This window comes from Xyrauchen texanus, chromosome 21 (genome assembly GCF_025860055.1).
Source record: "Xyrauchen texanus isolate HMW12.3.18 chromosome 21, RBS_HiC_50CHRs, whole genome shotgun sequence".
Lineage (NCBI taxonomy): Eukaryota > Metazoa > Chordata > Actinopteri > Cypriniformes > Catostomidae > Xyrauchen > Xyrauchen texanus.
In genome coordinates this window covers 11,069,579-11,087,872 of record NC_068296.1, presented here as the reverse complement: position 1 = coordinate 11,087,872, position 18,294 = coordinate 11,069,579, and the positions used below count along the sequence as shown (strand labels likewise).

General features: G+C 37.8%; 2 protein-coding genes across 11 annotated transcripts in view; one reads left to right on the top strand and one right to left on the bottom strand.

Moving 5' to 3' along the window:
* The first annotated feature begins 9,341 nt into the window (after positions 1-9,341).
* Positions 9,342-13,789, top strand: LOC127661343 (ATP-sensitive inward rectifier potassium channel 1-like). The gene is made up of 2 exons (XM_052151992.1): positions 9,342-9,413; positions 12,061-13,789. Exon 2 carries the CDS (start codon positions 12,078-12,080, stop codon positions 13,170-13,172), a length of 1,095 nt encoding a protein of 364 aa, XP_052007952.1. The 5' UTR covers positions 9,342-9,413; positions 12,061-12,077; the 3' UTR covers positions 13,173-13,789.
* A 1,009-nt stretch (positions 13,790-14,798) lies between these two features.
* Positions 14,799-18,294, bottom strand: part of LOC127661340 (Friend leukemia integration 1 transcription factor-like) — a 48,088-nt gene continuing 44,592 nt past the window's right edge. For 5 of the 10 annotated variants that reach the window (XM_052151979.1, XM_052151980.1, XM_052151981.1 and 2 more), the window contains one exon: positions 14,799-17,223. In XM_052151979.1, the coding sequence (XP_052007939.1) occupies positions 16,694-17,223 (530 nt within the window). In that variant the 3' untranslated portion in view covers positions 14,799-16,693. The remainder of the gene's footprint in view (positions 17,224-18,294) is intronic. The other 5 variants (XM_052151984.1, XM_052151985.1, XM_052151987.1 and 2 more) reach the window with 2 other exon arrangements.

Genomic DNA, 18,294 nt, shown 5'->3' with positions numbered 1-18,294 from the left:
CTTTCATTGTTGGTTTATTTTCTTTCAATAAACTTAAAGGTGTTCTTTCATTCAAGTAACACTTTCTACAAAAATATATTCCATCTGTATTTTGCTTTGTTAAGAGACAATTACTTATAAATTATTGTAAGTATTTAAAAATATTTACCGGTAAGGACATATTTTTTGCTCTGATTGCAACTGGAATTAAGATCCGTCTCAGGTGATCTAATCACAAGTGGTCAGATGAGATACATTGCCGATAACACCTGCAAGTTATATATGTCTCTTGTGACCACTTGTGTTGGGATTTCAAGTGGTGGGTCTCTAATGTCATGATTGCATACATCACTCACTAATGGCACTTTTCCACTGCCCGTTATGGTTCGACTCGACTCGCCTCAACTCTACTCGCTTTACTTTTCTGAGCTTGCATTTCCACTGCAGTTTAGTGCCACTTCAACGTGGGTGGGATTATAGGCTGATCGTCATAGTTGCACCACCTCTACTGCCGTGACATCATCTTAAACACGACACAAACTGACCAAATCTATAACATAACCCTAGCTGTTAGTTACTAGCTTATTGTGCTGCATAAAGCAGTTGTTGCATGCTGATTTTACACAAGTGTAACAGTTAAATTGGCCTGGTTATTTTAGAAGCAAGCTTGAAATAGCTGGTCAACTAAATAAAGTGAAGCTTTCAAGCAGAGTATAGAGTTAACAAAACAAAACATACCATCCTCCATCGTGGATCAATGGCAGTCCAGGGCACACTCCCTCCCATTGCTCGCCGGTTGTCAGTATGTAATTTTACTATGGCTCCAATGTAATTAGTCACATGGTATTTACGGCTGATCTGATTGGCTCAAAATAAAACCCTGGATGTGGAACTGAGTTTAAATCGCTTGCTCCCACACTGTTCTGCACTAGCCAAGCAACTGCCATTGAGATGAATGGGAATGCAAATGGATAGCTTTCTCCAGGTACTATAGAAGTCTTTGTAGGGGAGCACAATTTGTGCGTATGTAGAAAAAGGACTGCTTGCTTAGTACTGACACCCTTCAGAAAGTAATGGAAATGTAATGGTTCCACTAACAGGTTCTGTAAATATTAAAGGTCTTTGTCCTAAGAAGTTAGGTTTGATTATACAAGACATGGAGCAGCAAATCAGTCTTATTCAACCTTCAATCCTTCATGACATGAACAATGAGTTGTTGGCTAATACACAGCCACTGTTTGCCAGAAGTCTTTGGCCTTATCTGTACTGACAGCTTTCTGCTGGCTGGAGATCAGCTCTGACTGCCATAGTTTATCAAGACAACAAGGATTTCAGCACTTTTATTAGGTACTATGTGTCTATTTTGTGAACTCATTGTACCCTCAGATACTGTGACTGAATAAAAAAAGAGCGCTGAACTGCAGATTCAGCTCAGTCTAGATGAAGAAGGAAACATCAAAGGACACTGCATTAACCTACTGATTTAGGTAAAGTTTTCCTGCACTCGAGTAGGGTGAGTCACATTGTTTATCTCAAATGTCATTGTCTGCAGTTGAGAATGGGATGTCAGCATTGGTAAAACTAAATTACTCTGTGAATGAATGTGTTACTCAGAGCAAGAGCTATGTACATTCAGGCCGCATATTGGTTTGGAATTTGGAAGCTGTCTTGTGGTTCTGCACCCTGCTTAGTCGTTACTTGCTGATCTGATGCCTTTATAAAACTATTCAAACACTTCCATAGATTTACATAAGAGTAGCGCAAAAACTTTTCCACATAATATGGTTGGCTTTACTGATCTGAGTTGCTACTCATTTGCTTTGGCATATTCAAACAAGTTAATGTGCCCGTGATAGACAAAATCAAATTAGAGCACTGGGGTCACTAGCAAATAGAGTAAAATGTCAAAATGAATTAAGGAAGTATCATTCATTCAATGATGAACAGGCATGACTTGTTTACTTGGATCTCCATACGTCAATTCATGGTTGGTTTATGGAATTACCATAATTTCCGGACTATAAGCCGCAACTATTTTCCCACGCTTTGAACCTCACGGCTTATACAATGACGCGGCTAATATATGGATTTTTCCCGCTTTCAAATTTTATATATAAAAAAAAAAAACATTCTGTGACGTGCTCAGTTTTTTGGCGTGAAGCTTTCATTAGACCAATTGAAATTGCCGAGCGGGTTAAGGTCAAAACAACTTTTTTGTTTACTGTTTAGATTAAATCGAGCGCTCAAACTTCCCATCATTCTGATTACGGTAGTAATTTTGTCACCCTCACCATGGCAAAGACATGGAGAAACGCATATGATGCTGCTTTCAAGTTGAAGGCGATTGATCTGGCTGTTGGAATAGGAAATAGAGCTGCTGCACGGGAGCTTGGTCTTAATGAGTCGATGATAAGACGTTGGAAACAGCAGCGTGAGGAATTGACTCATTTTTTGTTCAACTTCGACACCGAAGGAGATGACTTCAGTGGTTTCAGTGCACAGGACGAGGAAGATAGTGACCAATGACTTTCTTGGTAGGCTACTGTTTACTGCAAATGTTTTATTACAAGCCGTGTGTGGTAGCGGGGGCGTGGTCAAGCGCCCGTCCGGGAGAGAAAAGCTGTAAGGGCGCTTATACCTGCGCTAAATTATGTCTAACACCAGTGTCTAATTTCAAGTGCCCTGCTTCACGTGTCCTTCTTGGGAAAACTGTCACACGGGCACCAGTGTGACAGTTTTCAGCAGGGCACTTGACGTTCCAGGTAAGCCTTAAGGCCACAGCAATGTTTACAATCAATTTTATAAAGTTTCTCAATTCTTCTATGCGCCAACACTAGACTGACGTGTGTCATTCTCTCAGCTCTGTAGCTGCTGCCTTTTTATGCCGCTCTCCCCATGCTTACTGAAATTAGACACCGGTGTTATACATAATTTAGCTCAGGTGTAAGCGCCCTTACCGCTTTTCTCTCCTGGACGGGCGCTTGACCACGCCCCCGCTACCACACCGTGTTTCGTTAAAGCCCATTTATTTTTGTTACAAGACGTGTTTCGTTAAAGCCTGAGTAAAGTTCATTTGTTTCAGTGTACCGGTAGGCACCTGCAGCTTACAGACAGGTGCGGCTTATTTATGTTCAAAATAATATTTTATTTAAAAATCAGTGGGTGCGGCTTATATTCAGGTGCGCTCAATAGTCCGGAAATTACGGTATTCAGGTTTTTGCTGGTATTTAAATACAGAGAGTGGTACATTGACCATGAATGACAATGACTTACAGGACTTGGAGTAAATAATACACAAACATTTGAAACCTTTTAATAAAATACATACCAGCTTGGTAAATTTGGTCCAAAAACGAATTCAGTTTTTGCTCTCAATTGTCTGATACATACAACATATCAAAAGATACACTATTGGAATTCGAAGTCAAAAAGTAGGCAAGGAGAGCTGAAAATACTTTCGGGAGTGGCGCCTGGAGCATTCTACTCATTCAAGTTGTTCAGTGGAACTAAGTTGGCCATTATCATTCACATTTCAGTAATGAAATACCCCTCAGACACCTGAAATAGGTGATTACGGTATATTTTTATGATCACAGAAGGGTGAAGAGAAACTACAATTTGCCACATGGACTAAATGGGCAGTGTTGAATGAGGCAAAAGTTCAAAATGTCAAGCATTTTGCAAGTATAGAGTTTGTCCTTTTAATGTTAATTGGTAAAATTCAATAATTTTTTTAAACAAATTTTCTGTGGTCAGAAGTGAGAACAAAAACATGTCCCTCTTTGTCCTGGTGTCTGAATTTCATGCATGGAAAGAATGGAATTATGAAAAAAAAAACTTCTTTCTGGGATCATTGCTCTTTAATGGTAGCCTAAGGCAGGTTTTTGTGGTTTGTTATTATTGAAAAGCTTATAGTGGGTTTTCCATTGAAAGCTTCACTCTGGGGCATTTGGTCTTTGGCACACAAAGGTATTGAACTGTAGGAAAATTATAGTCAAATGAATAACAGGAGAACCAGGGTACCACATCCAGTCCATGCAACACATCTAAAAGGTCAATTTTTTTTTTTTTTTTTACAATGTATTCCAAAGTTTAATAGTAATAATTTTTAATGTTTAATACTGTGCAATGAAGACTCTTTTAAAAAACTGACTGTGACACTTTGTAATTTTGTCACATTAAGAAAAAAAAATCCCAATTCTTCCAAAAGTAATGATTGTAACTGCTGTATATTTCTAGATTCTAGAATTCTAATGCAAAACAGCCAAAATTATTATAATACTTCATAAACATTTCCTTGTTTATGCTTTAGGTTTTTTGAATTCCAAAACACTATTGCTTTGAATTGATTCAGTCACACAATAACACAGGGCCAATTTGTAATTCATGCAGGTAGGTAAACTACTGAGATAGAAACTCACATTAAATGATAATAAACAACATTTTGTGTTGCCTTGAATATCTAAGGTCTTAATATACTATAGAACACAAACTCAGAGACCTTTGAATATTAAACCAGATTTGTTTTTGTTACATCAACAAATGCTGCACAAGGCTTTCTGTCCATACAGATGTCAGCTTAGTTGGGTTTTCATCCACCTATTTTATTGCAAATTTTGGGATATTATAAAAAATTCCACACTAAAATACCAGGTGTTGGTTAGTGTGTCTCTGCTAAGGTGCAAATAAAATCTGCCTTTTTTAATTAGTAAGAAAACATAGGCATTAAACTACATTGGAAACACATTTACATAATACATTTCTAGATGTGCATCAAAAAATTGAATGCATTATGGTTATAGAAGTATGGGTTATAAATACACAAGGACATAAGGGTTTAACGAGACTAAAGAGCAAGACACACTTTGAGAACAATTTACAACAAGAACAGACAATAAACAGGAAACACAAGACACCAGCAACTACAAAATCAGAGAGATGAATAAAGACTTCAAACTTCAAAGACAACAAATTACAAATTCCATAAATTCCAAGTTAAAAACCATAAACATGAGTCAAAGACCTCAAAACCTGTTACATGTTTTTAATGGTTCATATAGTTCTAGTTAGCATTAAGGTAAACAGATTTGGTGTGCTGTCCATAATGGAGGGGCTCAAGCTCTCAGATCCCCCCTTAACGATCTGACTAAAGCAAGAAATATATCAGCTAGATTGTAAGGTGTGTGAGAAGTACCCGACGATATCTATGGCTAGTGCTACAGGAAGTGTGGGTATCTGGACAAACTGACAGCTGGAATGCAAAGGATCTGCAAAGCTCTTATTGCTGGACATGGAGGATTTTTTGATGATAACACTTTGAAGCAGTTTACGAAGTAAGAGCAAAATCTGTATATTATTCCAAACTTTTGGCCACCTGTGCATATAGATAAAGAATGTAAACTTAATAAATTATAAAGGTGTTAAGAAATAAGGTGTAGATGGGAAGGTGGACGGATGCCGTAAGAGTTGTACAACATGATAACCTATTCTTCAAGCACCATCCTATCAAACATTTTTGCATGCCACAACCTCTGAGTAATCGTCCCATGGAAATCAGAAGGCAAACGTCTGAAAAATGGAAAGGTTTGAGTTCTCAAGGATAAGACCACTGTCATTTTACTCACTGTCTTATAGAACAAAAGATCACAAGGAGAGCGAGAGGAGAGATTTCTTTGGAAAAACCTGTCTGAAACTCCAGCCAGTCCATGAGCATTCAGAATCCATGGGCGTCTTCATCTTTATCACTCATTCAAAGCTGTGAGAGTTCTTCTGTAGAGCTTGCCCTTTTTACAGTGTTATCTTTTTTACAGTCCTACAGGGACTACATTCTGATTCACACTTATTCTCTTTTTCTAAGAATCACATTTTAATTGGTTGGGAATATGATTCTGAATAACAGAAAAAATGGTAACACTCTGTAATATGTTGTATACAAGATTGTATTATATACAGTGAGGAAAATAAGTATTTGAACACCCTGCTATTTTGCAAGTTCTCCCACTTGGAAATCATGGAGGGGTCTGAAATTGTCATCGTAGGTGCATGTCCACTGTGAGAGACATAATCTAAAAAAAAAAATCCAGAAATCACAATATATGATTTTTTAACTATTTATTTGTATGATACAGCTGCAAATAAGTATTTGAACACCTGTCAATCAGCTAGAATTCTGACCCTCAAAGACCTGTTAGTCTGCCTTTAAAATGTCCACCTCCACTCCATTTATTATCCTAAATTATATGCACTTGTTTGAGGTCATTAGCTGCATAAAGACACCTGTCCACCCCATACAATCAGTAAGAATCCAACTACTAACATGGCCAAGACCAAAGAGCTGTCCAAAGACACTATAGACAAAATTGTACACCTCCACAAGGCTGGAAAGGGCTACGGGAAATTGCCAAGCAGCTTGGTGAAAAAAGGTCCACTGTTGGAGCAATCATTAGAAAATGGAAGAAGCTAAACATGACTGTCAATCTCCCTCGGACTGGGGCTCCATGCAAGATCTCACCTCGTGGGGTCTCAATGATCCTAAGAAAGGTGAGAAATCAGCCCGGAACTACACGGGAGGAGCTGGTCAATGACCTGAAAAGAGCTGGGATCACCGTTTCCAAGGTTACTGTTGGTAATACACTAAGACGTCATGGTTTGAAATCATGCATGGCACAGAAGGTTCCCCTGCTTAAACCAGCACATGTCAAGGCCCGTCTTAAGTTTGCCAATGACCATTTGGATGATCCAGAGGAGTCATGGGAGAAAGTCATGTGGTCAGATGAGACCAAAATATAACTTTTTGGTCATAATTCCACTAACCGTGTTTGGAGGAAGAAGAATGATGAGTACCATCCCAAGAACACCATCCCTACTGTGAAGCATGGGGGTGGTAGCATCATGCTTTGGGGGTGTTTTTCTGCACATGGGACAGGGCTGACTGCACTGTATTAAGGAGAGGATGACCGGGGCCATGTATTGCGAGATTTTGGGGAACAACCTCCTTCCCTCAGTTAGAGCATTGAAGATGGGTCGAGGCTGGGTCTTCCAACATGACAATGACCCGAAGCACACAGCCAGGATAACCAAGGAGTGGCTCTGTAAGAAGCATATCAAGGTTCTGGCGTGGCCTAGCCAGTCTCCAGACCTAAACCCAATAGAGAATCTTTGGAGGGAGCTCAAACTCCGTGTTTCTCAGCGACAGCCCAGAAACCTGACTGATCTAGAGAAGATCTGTGTGGAGGAGTGGGCCAAAATCCCTCCTGCAGTGTGTGCAAACCTGGTGAAAAACTACAGGAAACGTTTGACCTCTGTAATTGCAAACAAAGGCTACTGTACCAAATATTAACATTGATTTTCTCAGGTGTTCAAATACTTATTTGCAGCTGTATCATACAAATAAATAGTTAAAAAATCATACATTGTGATTTCTGGATTTTTTTTTTAGATTATGTCTCTCACAGTGGACATGCACCTACGATGACAATTTCAGACCCCTCCATGATTTCTAAGTGGGAGAACTTGCAAAATAGCAGGGTGTTCAAATACTTATTTTCCTCACTGTATATAGTTAACATGAACTAACAATGAACTTACAATTAGGTTGTATTCTTTTGCATTAGTCAACTGTATTAATTAACATGCACTAACTCGCAACCTTCAGTGCGATTCATGTCATTAAGAAAACACAGTTTCACAATGAATAAGACACTGTATAATGTATATCATAGATTACATGGCAGTCAACTAATAATACCAATTGACATTTTAAAAACATGTCCACGCATGAAAGCCAGAACCAAGGAGGTCTAATACCAAGGAAAATCTCAAGGTACATGGTTACTTTTCAAAATTTGATCCGACACTGAATGCTCAAGCAGCCTAATTTACACTTAGAAAACTCCTGATGTTGCAATGACAATGCAGAAAGCACATACCAAGTTACTTGAAGTGAAAATCAGTCCTCCTTTTCTGTTTAATTAATCAATCGGAAGATCATGCAGAACATCTCAGGTTTTTAAATCCATAAGGATCTCTTTCTCAATGGTGATGACCGCCAACTTGTCAGCAAGATCTTGCGCTCTTCGCTTTCAAATTACATACATTGCTTAAAGCGTGACTGCATCACTCAAGGCCAGCTAGAAGGCCTGGACTGGGACATATCCTAAAGACCACACCCACCAAGAACAAATAAATCAATCTGATTGGCTGATGAATCTGACAATCTGACTTTAGATGCCCATTAATTTGCACTGTTGATGGATTCTGTGGAAATTCTGAAGGCCTGGCAGAGTGGAGCTCAGACTCATGCGATGCATCGGCTAAGGAACATGGCTTTGGGCATGCGATTTTAGAAACAATTGTCACACTTTGCTTGTAAGCATTGAGGAATACATTCTGATTGGATAAACTTTTTGTGTTTTGCTTTTCGTGTGTAGATGAATTAAAAGTGGAAAGCGATTGAAAATACGTAGGAAAAAGTTCAATGAGAATGAAAGGATGAAAAATTATTTATTTATTAGGCATGCTACGTCAGCAGAAAAGGCTTTGCTGGCCCTGAGAAATCGCTACTGTATTAACGTATTCAATAGTAGTGTGCAACCAAAAAACCTGATTCAGCTTGAATGAAAAGCTAAGTTTACTATTTAGTCTAGGCTTTGACATACCAGATACACAACGGGAATTTTTTGGGGATCCTGATTCTAGTTATTTGAAAGGTTTGTCTTTAGATCCCTCCAAATAAATGCTCTTTAGTTGCATCAAAGCATGGTCTGTTACCTTGATTTGTAGCTCACCAGTAACATATAACTGTCCCAGAACATAGATTTATCACTTCATACATTACTTTATATTACATTACTTGCACTGGTGACAAATGTTTATGGTAAAGCAATAAGTGATATGATTTTGTGGGGGTACCCTTAACAGTTTAATTGTTACAATGTGTCCTGCCTGAGTGTGTGGTGTGTGTGTGATGTTTGTTGATATGTACTTCCGTTTGAGAGTCTACATGCATATGTGCATGTGTGTCGAAAATGTACAGTATCCTCAGGTAGATGCAGCCTGCTTGCCCTGCTTGCGTAAAGCATTTTTGTGTATACATAAACATGGATGACTGTGTGAGAAGGAGGGAAGCCTACATAAGGACAGAGTTGGGCATAAGCTGTCTCAGACAGAGAGAGAGTAACGGAGTGTGAAAAGGTTAGGCACTTAATGAAGGAAACAGTTTATTAATGAGTAACACATATGTGTTAATTTCCAATTTCCTGCTTTAGCTGACATTTATAAGAAGGGAAAGAGAGAATAGGAACACAAGCAGTTGAACGAGACACAGGAAAAGAGATCAAGCAGGAATAAAGGATTTCATACACTTTTTTTTTTTTTTTTTTTTCAACTTCAGCTTGCCTTACTTCTGGATATCAGCAGAGCACCTAAAGTAGCAGGTAAGCTGAACACTAAACAATTACTAAACAACTAACAATTTTGTTACTTTCATCTACATCTAAAAGTAGAGAAAAAAAACTTAAAAGGATAGTAAATTATCTGTGACACATGTCCTTTTGTGTTCCACCAGTGTCTATTTACACTAACTTTGCCCACCACTGCTCAGACCACTTTCAAGACAGCTATGACAGATTTATATGGGGTCATATACTGATCAAATGAAGGTGTACATATTAGAATTTTTCGCGATGGGGCACATATATTAAACGGGTTAACGGGTTAGACATTGAGTGGTTTTAGAGATTGGATAACTAAGTGAATAACTGTGCTCCAATATTCTGGTGGAAACACAGGATTTTATGACAAATGTATGTGTTGTCATGCTGGAGATCAAGGTTCAAATCCCACCCATTGACATACTATTTATTTTAATATAAATAATACCATACTATGGTTACTGTAGTGGTTACTTTTTGTAAGGTAGGGTTAGGGGTAGGAGTAGGGTGTCTATGGGACTCCAAATAAACACAATAAAAATGCTACAGTGATGCAACTTAAGTATACTGTATGTTAGTATTTAAACAGGGGTGTAAGACTATCTGCTACTATTTGCACTAGAGTGCAAATAGCATCTAACGCTGTTTGCAATTAGGGCGAAGAAGATACTGTTTGGGTGATGACAGAGTTTTCATTTTTGGGTGAACTATCCCTTTAACACGATCGTAATAGTGCTGTGAAGAAGAGAGCCTTATTCACTCATGTCTGGTCTAGCTTTTCTGTGAGTCTTTTAGTTAGACGTTCTCATCTGATGTGCAGTCTGGTTCACTCATCAGCACCAATATTCCTCAAGGTATTTCGGGAACATTATATTCATAAATCTGTACAGCAGATGACTGGCAGTTGATGGGAACTGCCAGTACTTCTGGCTGGGCTGAACAGTTGCTATAATGTGGTGTAATTGAGCTTTGGAACAGAGTTGATGTGTATTCTAATAGACTCTGCATTAAACATTAAGCACACTCCAGAGATGAAACAAATGGATTGAACGTGAACTGAACAGCACTCAGCCCCTCATGAACGACAGATAATCAGAGATTACCCGCAGCTAACTGCCCTGAACATACTACCATGCAAAGCCTTCGTTTATCAACGCTTTTATTTACTGTTTTAATTACTGTAAGTACATAGAAACATCCATGTGGCCATAAATCAAAGCCTGCAGTGAATTGAGAGGCCATGACAAGTACGCTCATGTGCAAGGGAAAATGATTCCACAATTACCCAATTTTTTGAATTCCATGGAAGCTTGATACTTACTTTGACTTATTCTTGAGCTTCTTTTTTTTCTTTTTTTTTTTTTTTTAAATTGGAGGAGGGAGGCAAAATCAATTCAGATGAAACACCGTTATGGTCATCTTTTAATATCTCATTATGTATTGCAGTGTTTAATAATATTAATAATAATAATATCATGTATGTATGGTTTTACTGAACATTGGCTTAAGTAATATACTGACAGTAGTCACATTAAGACAAAGTGTCACATTAAGAGACTAATTGTGGATTTACAGTATAGGAGGTTGTGTTAAATCACCAATGTGCAATTATTACCAACGCAATTTTGTCCTAGCCTGTAGTCCATGAGGTATTTTCATGGATGACGTTATGCTTTTAAATACAAATCTGTTGTTTTGACATTTTAAAACAAACACAATACACTAGATAACTGAGAAAATAAGCATCAGGCACTCGAACAAGCATATCATTTCCCATTGAAGCCACTCAATCCCTTTGCTAAACCTCATTCAAACTTATGTGAATGACTTGTGCAGTGTAGCATGCAGAAATCAGGGCAGCAGACCCTAAGCTCATGATGCCAAAGTCAATCCTTTTTGCATTTGGACTAAATGCTTTACTTTGTGAAATGTGCAATTTTGTGTTTGTTATAGATGTTTTGGCTAAGGACTTGATTTGAACATGAAATTGATGGTTTTCTACATAGAAATTTAGGGATTGGCTGGTTTATTCCGGTTAAAAGAGTTGGATATTGTTTACTGTATGCCAGATCTGAAATGACCTAAGGAGCACGTACAGGATGTGGACAGATTTGTTCTGTCTCATGCATAACAATGTCCAGTGTTTATCCCTACATACTCTTGTATGCAGGGCTGGGAGGGATACTTTTGAAATGTATTCCACGACAGATTACAAAATACATGATGTAAAATGTAATTTGTAATGTATTTCGGTAGATTACTCCAGGTCAGTAACATATTATACATACTTTGGATTACTTCTTCAGCACTGGTAGATTATTTTAATTGTTTTGACTCTAAAAACTCTGTTTTCCATCTGAAAGGACAAAATATGAAATGAAACAAATTACAATAAAATGCAAAGTAATCTCCTTAAAATACTTTTAGAATGTAACTGTATTCTAATTACTAATTATTTAAATTGTAACTGTAGTGGAATATAGTGACTTATATTTTGTATTTTAAATACGTATTCCTGTTACATGTATTCCGTTACTCCCCAACCCTGATTGTATGTGGGGCAGCACGTTCTCCGTCCCCTTTTGAAATACTTCATCATACTTCATGCTTAAACTGATTTACTTAAAATTTCTCTTTATTCTCTCCCCAGATTGACAGACCCTCAAAATGACACTTTCTTTGAGAGAGAAGCTAAAAGAATACTTAGCAGAACGGCGAATTCGTAAAAACCGCCTGGTGACAAAAGATGGCCGCTGCAACATTGAGTATGGCAACATAATGCACCGCAACCGCTTTGCCTACATCCTGGACATATGGACCACCTTTGTAGAAACTAGATGGCGGTTTGTCATCCTGTATTTTGTGGCTTCATTCACTCTCAGCTGGTTCATCTTCGGTCTCGTTTGGTACTGGATTGCCAGAGATAATGGCGACCTTACATGGCAGAATCCTCCAGTCGATCACGTACCATGTGTAATAAATGTCCAAGGCTTGACCGCGGCCTTCCTCTACTCATTAGAGACCCAGACCACCGTCGGATATGGTTACCGAGCCATCACCCCACTCTGTGCTGGAGCTGTTGCCCTCATTGTAATTCAGTGTCTTATCGGTGCCATCATCAACTGCTTCTGGTGTGGAGTGATAATGACAAAGATTTCCCTACCCAAAAAGAGAGCCAAAACCATAACTTTCAGCGATTCCGCAGTTATCTGCCCGAAGAAGGGCACCCTCTGCCTTCAGATTCGTGTGGCCAACCTGCGCAAGACCCTGATGATTGGCAGTCAAATTTACGGCAAGCTGCTGAGAACAACAGTCGCTCCTGAGGGTGAGACAGTCATCATGGACCAGATCAGCATTGACTTCATGGTGGATGCCGGCAAGGACAACTTGTTCTTTGTGTGCCCATTAACCCTATACCATGTAATTGATAGAACAAGTCCATTCTTTGAAATGGCAGTTGACACTCTGCATCAGCAAGAGTTTGAGCTTGTGGTATTCCTGGATGGAGTAGCTGAGTCCACCAGCTCCTCCTGCCAGGTCCGGACTTCCTACATCCCTCAGGAGATCACGTGGGGTTACGACTTCCTCCCTATCATCTCCCGCGGCAAAGAGGGGAAATACCGTGTGGACTTTTCCAACTTTTCCAAAGTGGTGGCTGTGCCAACCGCTCATTGTGCCTACTGTTACCACAACGAGCCAGGGCATCATCACCACTCGATAACTGGCATCGAAAACCAGGGATTTGAGGTGATTGACATTTAATTACCCAGTAGTACCAAAATGTAGTACTGGTTATCAGAATCTAGCTTTTGGAATGACATTTATCTGTATGATGTCACCATCTTACACTACAGTATATCAAGTACTGGACACTGACAGGCTCTGGTGCTTTATGCTAACTGCAAATGCAAGCAGGGGCGAGCAGACTTTAGAAGTAGACTGTAGACGGAGTGGCAAATTGAAACTGCTGCAAAGCCAACATGTATTTAATTCTGTTTTGAAGAACATGCATTAAACTGTGATCATTGCCAGAAAGTTTGACAACCTAACATGAGTTTCATGTCTCACTCCTCAAATGCACAGCTAGACAACCATTTTAACTTTAAGAAAGCAAAATATATATTCCTGTTCCTTTGTCCCCACAATATTAGAAAGACAAAAGTGTGAATTGTCATTGATTTGAAGGTGAAAGTAGGGCTTCTGTGACGGGGTCATTGCCTTGAGAGTGGGAATATGAACTGAAGGTTCATTAATATGAGGGTGGTTTGTATTATCTGAAGCTATCAATTAAAATATCAATGTGCCAGCAAAAGTCTGTACTTCTGCAGATGTTTAATGCTCTGAATCAAATGGGAATGGTGTATTTTTTTGTAAGTGAGTAGATATTGCTCAAATATTAATATTGGATTTGTAAATATAATTTGTACTTTGTAAATATTGTTATTTAAAAAATAAAAGTAAATAATTGGATTTGTTGGTTTTTAATTTGTATGTCATGATACAATCTTTATGGAAAATGCTTTTCAATTATTGACCTACTGAATTTTCCAGCAGTTACAGTTCAATATATCCACATGAGGGCGCACAAGACAAAGCTATCCATTAGTGGCACTCTCTTTTCATATTTACATATTTCAAGATTGTTTCATAGAAAAGTCTCATCATACGCAACATAATGAAAATGTCAGTGCCATTGCTCTGCCATTAACTGGAATTAATGGTGCTGGCTTCTTGGCAAGTGCTGGCTTCTTGGGAATTTGGAAAGTTTACAAGAGAGCAAACATGCGTGTGTTTGAAATTGTATTGCCAAAATGGCAATGGAATTCTGTTGAATCTATAGCCCTCCGACTCACTACATGAGATACCAAATAATGAAGAGGATATTCATATGTAGGATGAAGATAAAACCCAGAGGAGCTTTTACTGCCAAAGCTTAGAATTAATATATCTTATCCTCAGACTGTGTATATGTGCTTAGAGAAGAGCTTATTTGAATAAGTCTCATTTGTTTTTATAAACATGCATTTATGCACAGTCACACCTGATAATAGGATTCAGTCTTTTTGTTTTCTGCACATCTCAGGATTTTCATGGATGGTGTATGATGTAATCTTTTCCTCACCACAAACAGTGGAAAATCTAAATAAATAAAACCATCCAGATATGACATATCATCATATCTGTTATCACAGTGGTTTACTGTACGATCGTTCAGTACTGGATTAGATGAAAGTCATGGAGTCTAGAACATCAGACTGATTTAATATTTGATTGAACAGTTGAGGCAAAGATGATGACATTTACAAATCATCTTCTTCATTGTCAGTCAGTCAATACAATAAAAGTTTCATTATATTTTTAGAAGCAAGATGCATTGACCAAACCACTGATAAAAAAAATTAAAAATTATATGAACAGTTATTTTTAATGTAAAAACATTTATTTAGTCACATTTTACCTATACAACAAACCCTTTTACAAAAGGTAATACTTAATACATTGCAGAAAAAACTAAATTAACAAAAAAGATTAATTGCAATATTTCATATATTTTTATATAGTCATATATTTAATATCCAAAATACAATGCATATATAAAATAGCAAAATTCCTTCATATCCATGAGTGATCCCTTACAGAAATCCTTTGGTGGGAATGTTCAATCATTGTTTGCCTTAATGCTACAAAGTACACAAAGGTGAAATGCTTTCATGGAACTAACACTGTCCAATCAAGTTTAGGCACACACAAAGGTTGGCTTTAAGGCATTTGTCATAACAAGGATTGTTTTTAGCACTTTGGAAAACCATGATTTATGTAAAACAGCTTGTTTCTTAGCATGTTTTGGTAAGGCATTTGCTTTTAAGGAATACAAATATATATATCAAAATAACTTTTTATTGTCATGGCAATGCACTAAGGACTTTAGAAAAATGTTTTCTGAAAAATACAAGAAAACATTCATAAACTTATTCCCCATATGTACAGATACAAAATACCTACGTAGTAAAAACTACCTTCAGTAACTGATAAAAAAAAAATTTGACCGAGGTCAACTCGTATTAACATATGATTTTTAACACTGTCACATATGAAAATAGCTCTGCATAATTTATACAGTAAGATGCTTTTAATGCCTAGTTGACCCTTGATCAAAATAATACTAGCAAATAGGTCTGACAAACGCACAGCGTTCGCGAATCACTGGTTTCAACGATTTGTGTTGCTGTTTTAGCTGTTTACAGTTTACTTATATGTTTTTTTTCTTCCTTTCAAAGAGGTACTTTGCATGATGCCCACATTCAATTGTTCAGTAATCTAAGATGTTTTAAGACAAAGGAATGTATTTAAATTACATATGAACTAAAATGACACATGGCTTTAGATTGGCTATTTGAGATGAAATTAAATAAAAAAATGTCCTGGCCAATGATGGGGCCACAAACAGGAATTTAACCCCCAAAGCAGGAAAGTAAGCATTCGTTTTCAGCAAGTTAAACCTGCATTAGAAATGTAAGAGTGGTTTGAATTCATCTTCATTTACAGAGCTTTCACATCAACACCATATTGTTCATCAGCACAGAAGAAATCTAAAGGTGTTTATGTAAGTTTAGCTTGAGCCAGCTAGCCTGAGAAGCTCCTTATAACAATCAACCACCTCATCCTCCAGTTTGGAGAATAAATGATGGGTGAGTGCCAGCATTTTTCCAGTTGCCAGATTTGTTTAGTGAGGAAAGTTTCAGTTACAACTTATTAAGATCAATTTATTTTACCAAGGTGGGTTTAGACAAAATCCAAAGAGAAGGATGGACTAGGTCTAACATAAACACTCAGTTCACAATTGCATCAACACACAGGGAGAGTATACAGTGATTTTTTTCAATCATTCACCGACTTAATAACTGTGGTCTTTCATTTGTAGAAGGGGTCTTTCACCTATCGGTGCAGCTTTTGGGTGTAGAAAGGCACTAGGACATTTTGAAACACACACACTCTCCAAAACAAACATCAAACAAGATGCCACTTGTCCTTTGAATAAGTAGTACTCCATTTTGAAGAGGATCAGCCATTTTTGGTCTATTTTTCTTCTCTCTGCTTACTTTCTCTATCTTTCCAGCTTCTTCCAACATTTCCATCATTGTACAAATTTTCTCCAGCCTCTTCGAAGAAAAAATAAATCCCTTTCCAGCTTTCCTTTTCTTCCTTATCTAGGTCCCTTTGTCTTCCCTTCAAGTGCAGTTCAAGTTTTGGCATGTGTGGAGCAGGGTGAGAGGTGAAGGGCATTAGTAGTAACTGCCAAGATGGGAAGGCACATGAGAATTGGAATGACGCGGAACGCTTGGATTAGGATAAATCCCCCCTGTTGGAGAGCTCCAGTATGGGGTGGTGTGGCCAAAGAAATTGGAGGATGTGACAGGCATGGAGGGTGGATGTGGTGAAACAAAGTTGACCTTCTGCTGGTGGGCGTGGTAGCTAGGTACATATTGCGGGTCGGTTGGGTACTTGTATATGGTAGACTCGGGTTGTGGGGGCTGCAATGCCCGAGCAATGCCATAAAAGTCAAACTTATAGGCATAACGTTTGCCGTGTACTTTGGTCATGATGTTTTTGTCATAGTAGTAGCGAAGGGCGCGGCTTAGTTTGTCATAGTTCATGTTGGGCTTGCTCTTGCGTTCCCCCCAGCGACGCGCTACTTCATCGGGATCTGTCATCTTGAACTCTCCATTGGTCCCCTCCCAGGTGATGCAGCCAGCATTGGCACAGTCAGAGAGAAGTTCTAGCAAGAACTGCCACAGCTGGATCTGACCTGAACCTGAACAATGAGACATATAGGCATACATTTACACTAGTATATAGACTGAAGAGTTTATCTTAAAGGAATTTTCTGGTTCAATACAGGCTAAACTCAATCTACATGATTTTTTTCAGAATGTATATTACCAAAAAAAAAAAAAAAAAAAAAAAAAATATATATATATATATATATATATATATATATATATATATATATATATATATATATATATATATTTCGAATTGTCCCTTGTTTATCTAAAAAAGAAAAAAATTGTGATTACAGTAAGGCACTTATAATGAGTGAATGGGGCCAGTCCATATACACTAAAATACACACTATTTCAGAAGTATAACTACGAGATGTAAACATTTTACGTGTTAACATGATTTTAGTATGATAAAATATCTTGCTAACCTTATCTGTGAAATGTTGTTTCCAATGTTACAACTTTGTTGCCATGACAACTTAATGCCGGTTAACTCTATAATCTGGTAAACGCTGTAACGCCAATAAATCCCTATTTTTTTTTACTCAAAAATAAATAAAGAAGTCATTACCCTTACTAATTTGCATTTGAGAAGGTTTTTACAAGCAATTTCATTTCTTTAAAGTCCGTTTCATTTAGCCAGTAAATTTGAGTTGGATTAGGGCAATTCAATGTACTGTAGTAGTTTTAACTCAACTTTGTTAGGTTTGTCAAACTAAATTTACTCATGTTTATTACATTTTCTCATGTTGGTCCAAATTAATTTATTTTATTAATCATTAGTAAATGTCAGATGAGCAAGTGAATCTATTACACTGTCAATTTGATAGCAACTTCTAATAGAGCCAAGCAGCTCTCCAATCAAACATCACTTGAAAGTGAAAGTCCATCCTCTACCTAAGCTCCAATCTTCACCACAACGGTAACCCCCAAAACTCCAGCCTAATACAATAAAGCAATATAATTGAAAATGAAACATGAACAAACCTCCAATTATTCTCATCTTGCTCAAAAATTTATAAAATATTCAACATTTGTTCACCCCATCCAGTCCCATGAAAAGCATGCAGATAAATGGAAATCCCCTGTCCAGTATCATC